The following is a 12,898-nucleotide window of genomic DNA, read 5'->3' as shown; positions in this document are numbered from 1 at the left end:
TAGCACAAATACAGCCATTTATTCTTTTTGTCTCATTTTAATCAGCTAAGAATGCCTTTTGCCTCCCAAAGCTAAGCATCTGCCTGCTATTTATGAAGGGGCCCTTGGTAAACAAAAGGTAAAAAAGACATTTTCATTTTTTCCATAATAATAGTCATAGTAATCATCAAAAATAAAGTCAGAAAGATGGCTGACCACGTGGCTGGTTGGTATTAAACGCTAGTGCAGTTGGGGATCTCCTTTGTGCTTTCGCTGTTTGCAATGGTGGCAATGCCTCCTGCGGGGGAGAGAAGACAGACAGACAGACGGAACGAGGATGTCAGTTTCACAAGGGCAGGAATCTTGTCTATTTTATTCACTGCTACATACCAAGCCATCTTGAACGGGTGCTTGGTAGGTATTTATTAAACGGGACACCTGGCTACTCTATACTACCAGCTCATTGGCTTCTGTCACCTATGTTTAAAGTGTCCGCTTCCCACAGCAGCACATGAGGGGGGAGCAACGACTTGTCACCTTACACACCACTGATGACAACACTAAGAGCCAACATGCAGTGAACACGTCCTCTGCGGCCGGCACCGGGCTAATGACATACTCTCATTTCATTATCACCACAATTTTAGAAGGTAGGTACTATTATTCCCATTTCACAGATGAGGAATGTTCTAGAGCCCTCTTGCATGTGGTTACGAATTAGGACATCTAATGCTTTTGCTTCACAGAAGAAAGGAAAAATCCCAACGGTGATGGAGAGTTGGCTTCATCCCTCCCCCACTCTGACTCCAGCACTTTCCATCTTGGTCTATTTTTAAGGGAAGGGAAAAAAAAATCTGCCACTTTCATGTGGCCACAGGTGGCAGACAAATTTTAAAACTCGATTACGCCTCTGTAGCCAGCCGTTTCCCAACCCCCTCCAGTTTGACATGAGTTGACGGACAGGCCATGTGGGCTGACTGCCCTCACGTTTGGAGGATGGAGGACACAGGAGCTTGGTGATACCTGCACACATACCTATGACCCGGGTGTCCAGCTCTTTGTCCAGCAGTTCCTCGGGCTCGGTGAAGTCACTGAGTGTGATTTTGGGGGTGTTTTCACTTTGGCTCACTGACCCAATCATCTCCTGCTCCTTGTCGTGCTGGACTTGAGCATAGATGTTAATCCAGGGGATTTTCCTACAAAAATCAGATTATGATCACAGGGCATGCCAAACTTGGGCCACTGGGAGATTCTGGGCCATAAGGGGGAGGAATAAGCTATTTATAGGACAGGCCAAACGTCTGGGAAAGGGGCTGGTCACCCAGATATTGTAGCCGTGAGGCCAAGAAACACAAGGCCAAAGACCAGATGCCCAGGGGAAGTGTAAACCACAGAACTCCCTGAAGAATGCACCTTCTTCTGGGGTAAACCAAACAGGTGTCAACAGAAGGGCAATGCTGCTAAGCAGGTATGCACTAAAACCCTTAAAATACTTATCCCTCACTAAGTTTTACAAGGAGCTGGACTTTGAGAGGCATAAGATTATATCACAGTGAAAAGACATCTTTTTCTAAGGTTGCATCAAGTTAATCAATTCACATTGGTTTCCTTTATGAAGAGCCAAGAAAAAAAGGTTTCTAGCCATTGATCCTATCTTCAGAACACCACCTGTGGGCCAAAGATCTTAAATACTTGGATAGTCAGTTTCCTCATCTGCTCCATGGGAGTAACAATAGCTTCCTTGTAGGATTGTGTAAGGATTAAGGCAAGGATTAAGAGAAGCTAAATAATCTCCTTCAAAGACACAAAGGTTGTAGGTTTGGAAACAAGTCAGAAAGACTTAAGGTTGGAGGAACGGCTGGTTGAGATTGGAATTTTCTTAGAGGATTCATCTTCTGACCCCTCTCCATATCCCCTGACCCACTGGCTTCCAGGCCTGTAGTAGCCTCCTGTGAAGTCCTCTCACCGAGTGCTTCTCAGATTTAATGTGCTTATTTCTCACCTGGGTTCTTGCTAATGCGCATTTGTGACTCGACAGGTCCAGACAGGATGGGGTGAAATAGTGCATTTCTGCCAAGCTCCCAGGTGACGCTGAGGCTGCTGGTCTGAGCCTCAAACTTTGAGTTGCAAGAACCTAGTACATCAAACTCGTCCCCACCTTGGGGACTTGAAACCAGCTGTTCCCTCTAGAACACTCTTCCTTCTACTCTTCTAATGATGGTGTCCTTTTTGTCCTTCAGAACTTGGTTCTGAGAGACTTCTGACTACCCCACCTCTCCTGTGAAAAATATAGAATTATGGGACAGTGTTTATGAAATAAATGAATAGGGTGCTGGGTTTAGGGTGATGTAAGAGGCAAGTCTGCTGACTTTGTTTCCCATGTGTGCCGGATCTATATTCTCTGTCTTCTCTGCTGTACATGCAGTTTAGCACAGTGCTTGGCACATGGTTGATATTCAGTAAGTATTTGCTGAGTGAATGAACAGATGACCTCAAAACTTGTGCTCTTTCTACTTTCATATATTAGATTCTCAAACAAAAAGACCACAATTTTACCTCGGAATATTATCTCTAGAAGAGACCTCTCTTACCCCATTAAATGATGGGGAAATCAGATTAAAATCCAGACATTTCCTGAAGCTGATCACTGGCAATGATATTATTAAAACTTAAGGTATCTGACACTCACCCCAATCCAGAACATTCTGCGCATTTCTAAAGGAGAATCTCTCTGTTGCCCTACAACTAAGCAGTGGTGTTTTCAAGCTTCCACACTCCCTTCCACACTCCAACCCCAATGAGGTAGAGTACGGGAGCATTTAATGAGGTTTGCTTGTAGCTAATACATAAGATCCCAAAATAGGTAGGAAATATGGGTGGTTCCTACCACTCCTTTACATTCAGTTTTTGTTTCTTTAATGGTTTCTTTTCATACATTAAGAGAGGTGTCCTCGTGACTCCTACTTGTCTAAACCAGCTTAACATAATTTACAAGGACCCTACATGAATAGATTCTATGTGAGGCAGCAGACCGCAGGCTCTCTAAATATGTATAATTAAAAATTCATGCTGGCCCTTACTTTCCTCTTATCAAAATAGAAATGCAACCTAACGACTTAGATTTCTTCTAATCATAAAAGTACATATTACTCATGAGCGGTGGGATCAGCTGTAACATTTATTAGGTGCTGGAGGCGGTCAAACTCTCCTGATCCCACAAGTTTGTGTACTTCAGAACTGTAGCCAGAGTTCACGGCCTCCCCCTTGCTACTTCCCGAGTGATACCTGGGAGGATGTGGATAAATCTTCCCTTACAAAGATTGTTCACTTTATTTCAATCTCTAAACAACAGGCAGAAAATTCTTCAACATTTTTCAAAGATGGTTGGAAGGGATACAATTTTACGGCATCATGTGCATATTTTAAAAACTTGTCAAATTGCTTTTCATCTCTTAACACATGCACTCGAAGGATGGGAGAATATCAGACTAAGCCCCATTTTTGCAGGTAAGAAAGGTGGGAAATAAAGAGATTTAGGGGCATCTCCTGGCCTACATATTCATATAGGGTTTAATAAGAGAAGGAAGATGGATCAACCGAGTCACCCATAAAAACTTCAGTTTCTGTTTGCTCCAGCTCTAAGTGTTAGGAGCCTGTGGGAGGAAATTTAGGTCTCTCTAAATTTCTCTGAAGCGAGTAGGCCTCAGACTGTGATGAAAGACTTGCTAAAAAAAAAAAAAAAAAGGCTGGAAAAACATATAAAGGCTCAAAAGTTTTCTTGGATAGCCAGAAAAAAAACCCAGATCTACAGTATAGAAAGAAAGTCTTGTTAGGCAGAATTTTTAGATAATAAAAACCATATCATAATGATTTCTAATTACTTTGTCTAAAACTTCAGAAAATAACTATCCAAGAACAAGATCAAATGTGAGAAACAAGGTGATATTTACATAAAGGAAGCTTGGGGCTCACCATAGCTCTCTTCTCTTTTCCCTGTTAAGTGACCACTTGGGGCACTGAGATTGTTTTCAGTGCCTGGCACATAGTGGGCACTCAGTAAATGTTTGTTGGATGGATAAGTGGTTTAATGAGTTAATGCTGATGATTACACAGAGCAGTGTTGAGTCTGAAAACTCAGCGTGGCCAGTGATCTGGAAACAGATACACAACTGCCCTTTTTCTAGATGTACTGAATGTTTGCTAGCCAGGTGCAGGTATTTAAATTTAAATTAATTAAAGTTAAATACAATTTAAAATTCAGTTCCTCAGTCATACTAGTGGTTACTGCATTGGGCAGTATACATTACGGACATCGCAGAAAGTTCTATTGGTGATTAAAGAAACAAAGGAACCTCTGGGAAGCACAGATAAGAACCTGACCTTTACTCATCAGCAAGTCCGGCACCCTCCAGAGAGCCATCAAGAGAGTTCCAGGTGATGGGGAGGGAAAAAAGACCAAAGAAATAAAAGAAGATCCAACAGGACCTCAACCAAAGGGCTTGAGCTTTGGGAAGAAAATTTCCAGAAACGGTAGCTAGAAAGGAAAAGGCAACGGATGATTGGTAAGTGTACTTAGCTGACTCTCCTGTTCATCCAGCCTGAGTGGTGTTTGTTCCCTGTGGGCCTTAGCTACACAGCTCACTGTCAGGGACACGGAAAGAGTTGGCTGATACTGGGGAACGACAGAGGTAGAATAATTCAGAGATGTCATTACCTGGCAGAGATTCAAGAATTCCAATGTACACATTTAGAGACGCCTACATTAATAGGTTGACTGTCTAGGGAGTTTAGCAGCATTTGTAAGAGAACAGAAAACTTCCTAAGTCACAGGATGTCTTGCCTTAGTTTGGAGATGCCTGACACAAATAGCTTTTTGCAGGACTTCTACTGCCCTTGTCCGGGGCAACCACGAGGTTCTAGAAGCCAAAAGGTGACAAATTTGGTTTAGTTTCTCTTCAAGCTCCAGCAACCACTGGGCTTCCCCACAATCAAACCCTTGGATGAATGAAAGTGTGCTTTGCATGTAACTGCAGTATATCCACCAATGGGCCTTGCCTTGACTAGACTGTTTCTATATGGAATCTTTGTTCTCTACTTGTGATACAAAGGTTTGTGCCCATCTTCAAAGGCAACATGGGCAGGTGGGTTCGCATGTCTTGATCCAAGAGGATATGAATTCACACATTGGTCTATTAATTGAGTAGGAAGGTAAAACTCTGTCCTGATATGGAGGGTGTTGAAGGCTTCCCGCTAGTTTGGTGATGCTGAGATGAATATTGAGGAAAACCCGTGTTCTGAAGCCTGAGCTACCCACTAGAGGGCAGCGAATGAGGTCTGGGGGAGAGGGTGGAGCACAGCACCTTTACAACTGATGGCTTTCACAATCTAAAAGCATTACCTTCAGTATCTAGAAAGACTCCCAGGACCAAGTTTTGCTTTCAGAATAATTAATGATATTTTTACTTTAACCAGTCTTTGTATGAAGCACATTTCTGTGCCACTGATAGGATTTTTTGAGAGCCTACCATGTGCCGTGTTGGGACACAGAAGCCACCTTTGGACGTCATGTTCTCTGTTATCTAAAATAGCTTAGCGTTGTTGATTATTTAGTATGTACCAGGTATAGATGTTATTATATATTTTTTTAAAGATTTTATTTATTTATTTGACAGAGAGAGAGACACAGCGAGAGAGGGAACCCAAGCAGGGGGAGTGGGAGAGGGAGAAGCAGACTTCCCGCGGAGCAGGGAGTCTGCTTCTCCCTCTCCCTCTACTGTTCCCCCTGCTTGTGCTCTCTTGCTCTGTCAAATAAATAAATAAAATCTTAAAAAATAAATAAATAAACTGCAAGTAAGCCTATTAAGTATTGTCTTCTCCATTTTACAGATAAAGAGATGAAAGCTTAGGGAGGCAGATTCAATTGCCCAAAGCTACAAATGCTAAGTTAAAACTGGGGGTCTGTCTCATTGCAGAGTTCATACTCTGAACCGGGACACCTCTTGGTAGAAGCTTATTCAAATAATGGTACAGAATTATTGACTTCAATTTCATGTTTTAATAAGAATCCTGTTGTGTGATGGGGCGCCTGGGTGGCTCAGTTGGTTAAGCGACTGCCTTCGGCTCAGGTCATGATCCTGGGGCCCCAGGATCGAGTCCCGCATCGGGCTCCCTGCTCGGCAGGGAGTCTGCTTCTCCCTCTGACCCTCCTCCCTCTCATGCTCTCTGTCTCTCATTCTCTCTGTCTCAAATAAATAAATAAAATCTAAAAAAAAAATAAAAAGAATCCTGTTGTGTCACCCCTCCTGTGGCCTTCAAACATAATTTCTGAATACATGTGAAGTTTAGTTTTCCTGATCAATTGCCCTTTAGAAACAGGAAAAAGAGGGAAAGGGTAAAGGTTGAATATTTTCAGCATGCAAATTTACACAGACCAGTAGCTGCAACACAAGATAGGAAAATGTGTGTGTGTGTGTGTGTGTGTGTGTGTGCGTGTGCGTGCATGCACGTGTGTGGGTCCATGTGTGCTCCAGATTTCAGCTGCATTTGGTCTACTTAACCACCCTAAATGGGTGGTAAGCTGTAGAAAAGATCTCCTGAATATCCAAGACCTTACTTTAGAAATTTAGGTGAGGTTTGAAAATTCTCTCCACTTCTCTTAAAGAGAATAAATTGATTTCATAGGCTATCCCTTATTTTCCTAACTCAATATACCTATAAATTGGATAGAGTTCAGATTCTTAAACCCATTTATTCCTTGACCCTCAACCATTCCTGCTTTCCCCCAATGCCAAACATAGCTTCAAAGAGAATTAATTTCACCTATGTGGGATGAGTTTAGCAATGTTGGCTAGAGGAAGAATCAGCTCCCAAGAATCCAGCTTCAATATCAAAATTGAGTGATAGTAGCACATACCTTTTAAACTTGTAGATTAGAAACACAGCCAGGCCAACAAATACCACTGACAAGAGCATAAGCATGGCCGAGCTGCTGTGCCCAGCACTGGAGTCCACCAACGGAGCTAGGAGGAAAAAGCAGATGGCTCACTTGGAAGCCACTAGATGGAGGGAGTTCCCATTGGAGAAAGGAGGCCAGCTGATGTCCCATCCTTATACCCAGTCTCCAACTGCCCTGTACTGTGTGCTCTCAGGAAGCTTGGTTTCAATGATGAAAATAGTATCCTCAATCACAGCTTCTTAGGACAAGTAAACTCCTCTGCTCTGCCTGGAGAAACTTACTGTTCTTGGTGTAAACTGAGTAATGTGTATCTAGCTAAGGGGAGTAGAGAAGAGGGGCTTGAGTGCTCTTTCTCTTAGAAGGCCTGAGTACCTGTCAACATAATTACAGGTGGCCCATTGGGAACTTTGGATTAAATATTGATGCAATGTTTCATTCTCTTCCTTTACACCATTCTGTGAAAACACTGCTGGGTGGGCACATTTAGAACCTCCCCATCTGAAAAGTCCTATATTAATAAGAGATATTTAGCAAATAGGCTCTCCTGGAGAGCCGGTAGAGGATGCCCAATGGGACATACATTTTCAAATTCCTTTTACAAATCAATCACTAGAGCTGATCTCTGTATCAATTTAGATTTACCTGTTGTAAATCAAAAGGAGTTTTAAAGTTATCTCTTGTGGCCTCCCAACCAAGATTCATGGAATCGGAGAATTGTAGAAATTAAGACACCCTGAGGACTACCCACTACAATCCTGACTGTTGTGGATAAAAACAAATAAACAAACAAACAAACAAACAAAAAACAATTAAGTCAAAGCCCAAGGAAATTGTAGATTTTCCCCCAAGGTCATCCAGAGATTCAATAGCAAAGCCACTTCTAATGAAGTCTTCTTGCCACCTCAACAGGAAGCCCCAAGAAAGCTGTGATTAATCTTTCGTAACCATCACTACGCACAAGAGCCCTGCCCACGAAGCTATTTTCAGGCCTTTGTGGAGAAGTGTCTGCTAATGATCTCCTCCCTTTTCTCCCGGGGATAATAGATCACCATCCCCATTTCCCCCTGGATCCCAGCAGGCACTCACCTAATGTCAGCTGTGTGACAAACACAATAACTTGAACCCCTGGCTTCAGCTCAAACTGCACCAAGTTTTGGTTTAGAGCATTAAACAGCATCTCCACAATCTGGAAAAAAAAAAAGAGAGAGAGAGAGAGGTGCACAGGAAGACATGACATAAGACAGTCCTGCCTCGTGGAGCAAGAAACCAGGGTCAAGAGGCAAACAGTGACCGAGTTCAGTCAGGAGACAGGATATTGGGACATCTTCATCAATCTGGTTCTCACAGGCCTCGGAGCCCTGCGAGGCCAAGAAGTAGTTGGTGTTATTCGCCTACCCTGGAGAGCAGAGTGAGACAGAGAGAGGTATGTCCAAAGTCACTCAGTGAATTACAGTTGATAACAGACATCGATGTTTCATTCAATCCCTGGTTCAGTGCTTTTTCATCCATGCCTTTATAACTCACCATAGCACAACCTATTGTGGTTTCCGATGAAAGGACATCAACCCATCACTAGTTCTTTAATCTAATGAAGTAACACACACAGGGTAGAGCGGCCCCTGCCAGGATGAAAGCCAGGATGTACATCCCCAGCCCACTCCTCTGCTTTGTCTCTTTTGGAGACAATGGGAGGCAGACATCAAAGCGGCAGCGGCCTTCTTTTTATGGAATAATTTTTCCTCTTTACTTTACCCGCCAAGTCTCGGAACACATAACATTGATTTAATCACTCTGTAATTCCCACATGAAAGCTGGGGCCGACTTGGGCTATGGTCCCTGACTCTTATCTGGCTGTACGCACCTTAATATCACAGCTGCTATTCATCACCGTAATTACCTATTTATCTAAACGGATGGATATTGTAGCTTCCAAATATAGTTCACACATGCCACTTGCTATTTCAGAATGAAGAGGTCTTGTAAAAGTGATGCGTGCATTGAGAAGCTGAATTTATTTCTGGCCAACTTGGGTGTGCAGCCCTGCACTGCGAGGATCGGCTTCATTTTCCAGAGGAACGGACTGTGACGGGTCTCTGCTGCCTGAGGAGGACTGTGGACGGCCGTGGGGATGAGGTGGCAGCCAGGTGAGTATCGGAGGGACACGGAAGATGTCTGCACAATGACTGCCTTGTGTGGGAGCAGATGTGTGCTTCGTGTCGACGTTGAGAAGCCTCAAACTCACTTTTTTCTACCCCTCCTGACTTAGTGTCACAGGAAGGCAGGGAAGCGTGAGGCAGAGCACAGCTCATGAGAGCCCAGCAGGAGCAGGGAGTGAGAGAGGGAGAACCAGCTCCTTGACTTCCAGGACGGCGTGCCCATCACAGGAACCACATGCCCATTCGATGAGGACGGTAAACCACAGTCCCTTTGGACATGCTGTTTCCTTAGCCAAAACGCAATGAAGCAATCCATCTCTCTCCACAGAAACACGTTTAAAAGCAGCTCATTTTCTCTCCTGAAGCAGAACTTAAATTGACCGGGATCTTTAAGGACAAGAAGCCTATTTTCCCAGAAACATACAGGGACACTCAGATCCCTCCTTCTCTCTCTCCTGTGTCCCCTCCCCCCTCACCCCCCAGGGGCAGGTCACTGGGCAGGAGACCTGAGGAAGTTGCGGGAACGCCAACTGCTGGAATGAGTGCTTCTGGGATGCCTTCCCTTCTTGTGTGCCGAATGCTCCAGTCTGCGTGCACCTGGGCATCTTCTGGGCAAGCCTGTTGTTTCTCACAGCCCTGGGTGCTGGACAGACGGACAGGCCGCTGGGCCAATGGGAGGAAGCTCCCCTCCCCTTGCAGCAGGAGGTGAGGTTGTGTGCCCTTGGACTGGGAGGTGCAGGCAAGCACCCCCGCCAAGCGTTCCCTCACTTACTTGTTCCAGGTCCTCTTCGTTGCCTTTCCTCCTCTCAGTCAAGTTCTTGGGGGGAAGGATGAAGAGCTCTGCTGAAGTGGGGAGGCCAGGGAACACGGCCACCAGGATCTGGTCTTCCGGGACACCAGTCACCTGCAGAAAACACAGAGTGAAGCTGTGGGGGAGCCAGCCTCCCCGAGTCCATGACAAGGAGCAGAATACGGCCGGGGGTAAGGCTCACTTACACAAATGTGCTGCCTTACACGACCTGGGAGGCACGGGGCCCAGTATATACCCAGGCTTCCTTTCTGTTTCCCCATAGAGGGACTAGGATTGGTCTCACTACCTCCCCTGGCTCTTACATACATTTTTACTGAAACTAAAATACTACAGTGATTTTCAAAATAGCATTTGCTAGGAACACTGTCTAAAGCCCCTCCCATATTTTCCATTTTTTCTGCACGGAGAGGACTAGAGCTTCTGGCAAAAGCATGAACATACTGGCTGCCAGCAAGGAATAAGAGGTTACAAGCAAACGTGGGGAAATGCAAATTTAAAAAAGAACAAGACAAGCAGCACGATTTTCACTTACTAAAGCAGGATTTTTGTATTAAGTTAAAATTGCTAATAATGGTGAGGCTTCAGTTAAGAGGCTCTCTCATTTGTGGCTGGGCTCACTAAAAATCAATGCACACTGCCAATTTGCTTTTCAAAAGACTTACTTTAAGGCCATAAAAATATTCAGAGCCTTCATTCAGTAACTGTGACTTGGAGTGTTTGTCCTAAGGAAATGATCCAAAATATAGAAAAAGCCACATACAGGAAGAAAAACATTATTTATAATAGCAAATAAAGGGGGAAAAACTCAAATATGCAAAAACTTAAGTAAATAATGGTATAATCACCCGACAGAATGTTATTTTACCATTACGATGATAATTAGTACAGTCAGCCAACATGGAAAAACACTTATGATAGCTGCATTCTGATCTATTTCCTTACATTCCTTTGGTTACAACCCTATAAAAATAAATATGTGTAAGAGTAAAAAAGCAAAATAAAACACTAAAAGTTGTGTTAAGATGCTGAGATCATGACTGAATTTTTTTTCTATTCCTGAGTGTTTAGTAAAAGGATTATATTGCTTTTTGATAAAAACTTAAAGGAAGCTTCTGTCTGGAGGTAAATTCCTAAAGCAAACAAGAGTCTGAGTCACCCCCCACCCCTTGTAAAGAGTATGGTTATTCTTCCTTATGTGTCTCCTGAAGGTCTTTTATCCAGAACCCCTCCTCTTCTTCTGCCAATTCAAATAGGGTAGCTTCTGATTTGGCGGAAATACCTGCTTCCTCCAAGAAGTCTCCCCTGACTATCTCCACTTGCAGTGACCTCCTCCATGTTAGTCTCTCACACCAAGCACTCCCAGATACCATGTCTACCACATTTCAGGGACTTAGATCATCTTGGCTGTGACATGAATGTATCTGGCTGATATAATCTTTTCTCTGATAGGTTCTTATGAATGTTTACCCAAACATTCCTGGGGGTCTTTGTGGCTATCTCACTGTTCTGAAGATGCTTGCACAGAGTAGAGACTCAATAAACAGTTGCTGGATTGAACAGAAGTTGGGGAGTTGTTTCCCATCCACTTAGCTCTGATTCCTATTTGGGACTAGGCTCACAGATTGGAGTCCATTCTCAGGGACATGATAACAGTGAGAGCACCAACTTGCAGAGAACTAACAAGTAGCATTCAGAAGCCTGAAAAGTCCACCAAACACAGAGGATCCCTGGGAACTGGCTTTGCCAGATGCCTTGGTTTCCTGATGGAAGGCATGATCCCAAGTAGCTGGAAGTCTTGGTGCTCAAGTCTATGGGGCTAGAGGGTCTCATCCCTCATCCTAACCAGCCAGGGGAAGCAAGTCTCTGGAGACCATTCTGAAGGGCAAAGCACAGAGAAGCACCCAGTGGAGTGAAGGGGGTAAGGCTGTGAGCACCATTGTTAGGCTGACCCTTCATCCCAGGGAATAGTGGTCTCGGGGTGGGGGGGGGAGGGGTCAGTCAGTTAGCAACCTTGGAGGGACTCTGGAGCTGTCTAGATTCACTTAATCCCATCCAAAGGGACACTTGAGAGACAGGTCCTCATGAGATTTAAGGCCCAGGCATCAACCGACATGGCTGATTATTATTATTTATTAGAATTATTACTATAATTACCAAGTCATTTATTAAAAAGCTAGTATGTTTTTAATAAACACAATCATGCAAAATATACACAATTCTGGATGTTTCACAGTCACAGGGCATATTAAGAGCCGTCACATTTCCATCCCTTTCTATGAATAATCTTTTTGTAAAAAGATTTAAGATGAAGATCATCTGGTAGACAACTCCCCACAGGAATGCTCTCTTGAACCACTCTCTTTTCCTTCTTCTTCTTCTTTTTCTTTTCTGTCAGCTCCTTTTCCAGGTCCTTCCCTGGATCATCCTCCTCTGCCTTAGGGAGCATCAGTGTTCATGTCTGCCCTGCCCCCCACCCCCTGGGGGTGGTCTAATCGCCTCCACAGTCTCAGGTCCCACATCTCTGCCTTCGTTCAGGGAACATCCACTTGACCTTCAGATCCATATTTTCAATTCCCCTGATTTTCTTCCCAACTGTTCCTCATGTGCTCCAAACTCACATAAAAAAAAAAAATCACATCATTGGGGCGCCTGGGTAGCTCAGTCAGTTAAATGTCCAACTCTGGATTTCAGCTCAGGTCATGATCTCAGGGTCATGAGATTGAGCCCCGCATCAGGCTCCATGCTCAGCGGGGAGTCTGCTTGTCCCTCTCCCTCTGCCCCTCCCCGCCATTCGCTTGCTCTCAATCCCTCTCTCTCAAATAAATAGACAGACAGATAGATAAGTAAATAAATAAATAAATAAATAAATAAATAAATAAATAAATAAATAATAATCACACCATCACTGCTCCTTAAGCATGTTTCTCTGACATGGTCCAACAAAGGGTGAGGCCATCTCCTCCCTGCTCTGGAATCAGAAAGCTTCTCTTCTTCTCA

At 44.0% G+C, this 12,898-nt stretch overlaps 1 protein-coding gene across 1 annotated transcript in view; it reads right to left on the bottom strand.

Annotated features, from left to right (window-relative positions):
- Window positions 1-212: 212 nt before the first annotated feature.
- Window positions 213-12,898, bottom strand: part of SORCS3 (sortilin related VPS10 domain containing receptor 3) — a 569,369-nt gene continuing 556,683 nt past the window's right edge. Inside the window, exons 23-27 of the mRNA XM_021699769.1 lie at window positions 9,863-9,994; window positions 8,021-8,120; window positions 6,893-6,998; window positions 1,015-1,175; window positions 213-277 (exon numbers count right to left, since the gene is read on the bottom strand). Coding sequence (XP_021555444.1) covers window positions 213-277; window positions 1,015-1,175; window positions 6,893-6,998; window positions 8,021-8,120; window positions 9,863-9,994 — 564 coding nt within the window. The remainder of the gene's footprint in view (window positions 278-1,014; window positions 1,176-6,892; window positions 6,999-8,020; window positions 8,121-9,862; window positions 9,995-12,898) is intronic.

The sequence above is a fragment of the Neomonachus schauinslandi genome, chromosome 6 (genome assembly GCF_002201575.2).
Source record: "Neomonachus schauinslandi chromosome 6, ASM220157v2, whole genome shotgun sequence".
Classification (NCBI taxonomy): Eukaryota; Metazoa; Chordata; class Mammalia; order Carnivora; family Phocidae; genus Neomonachus; species Neomonachus schauinslandi.
The sequence above is the reverse complement of the archived record's forward strand: the minus strand, read 5'-3'. Positions and strand labels throughout refer to the sequence as shown.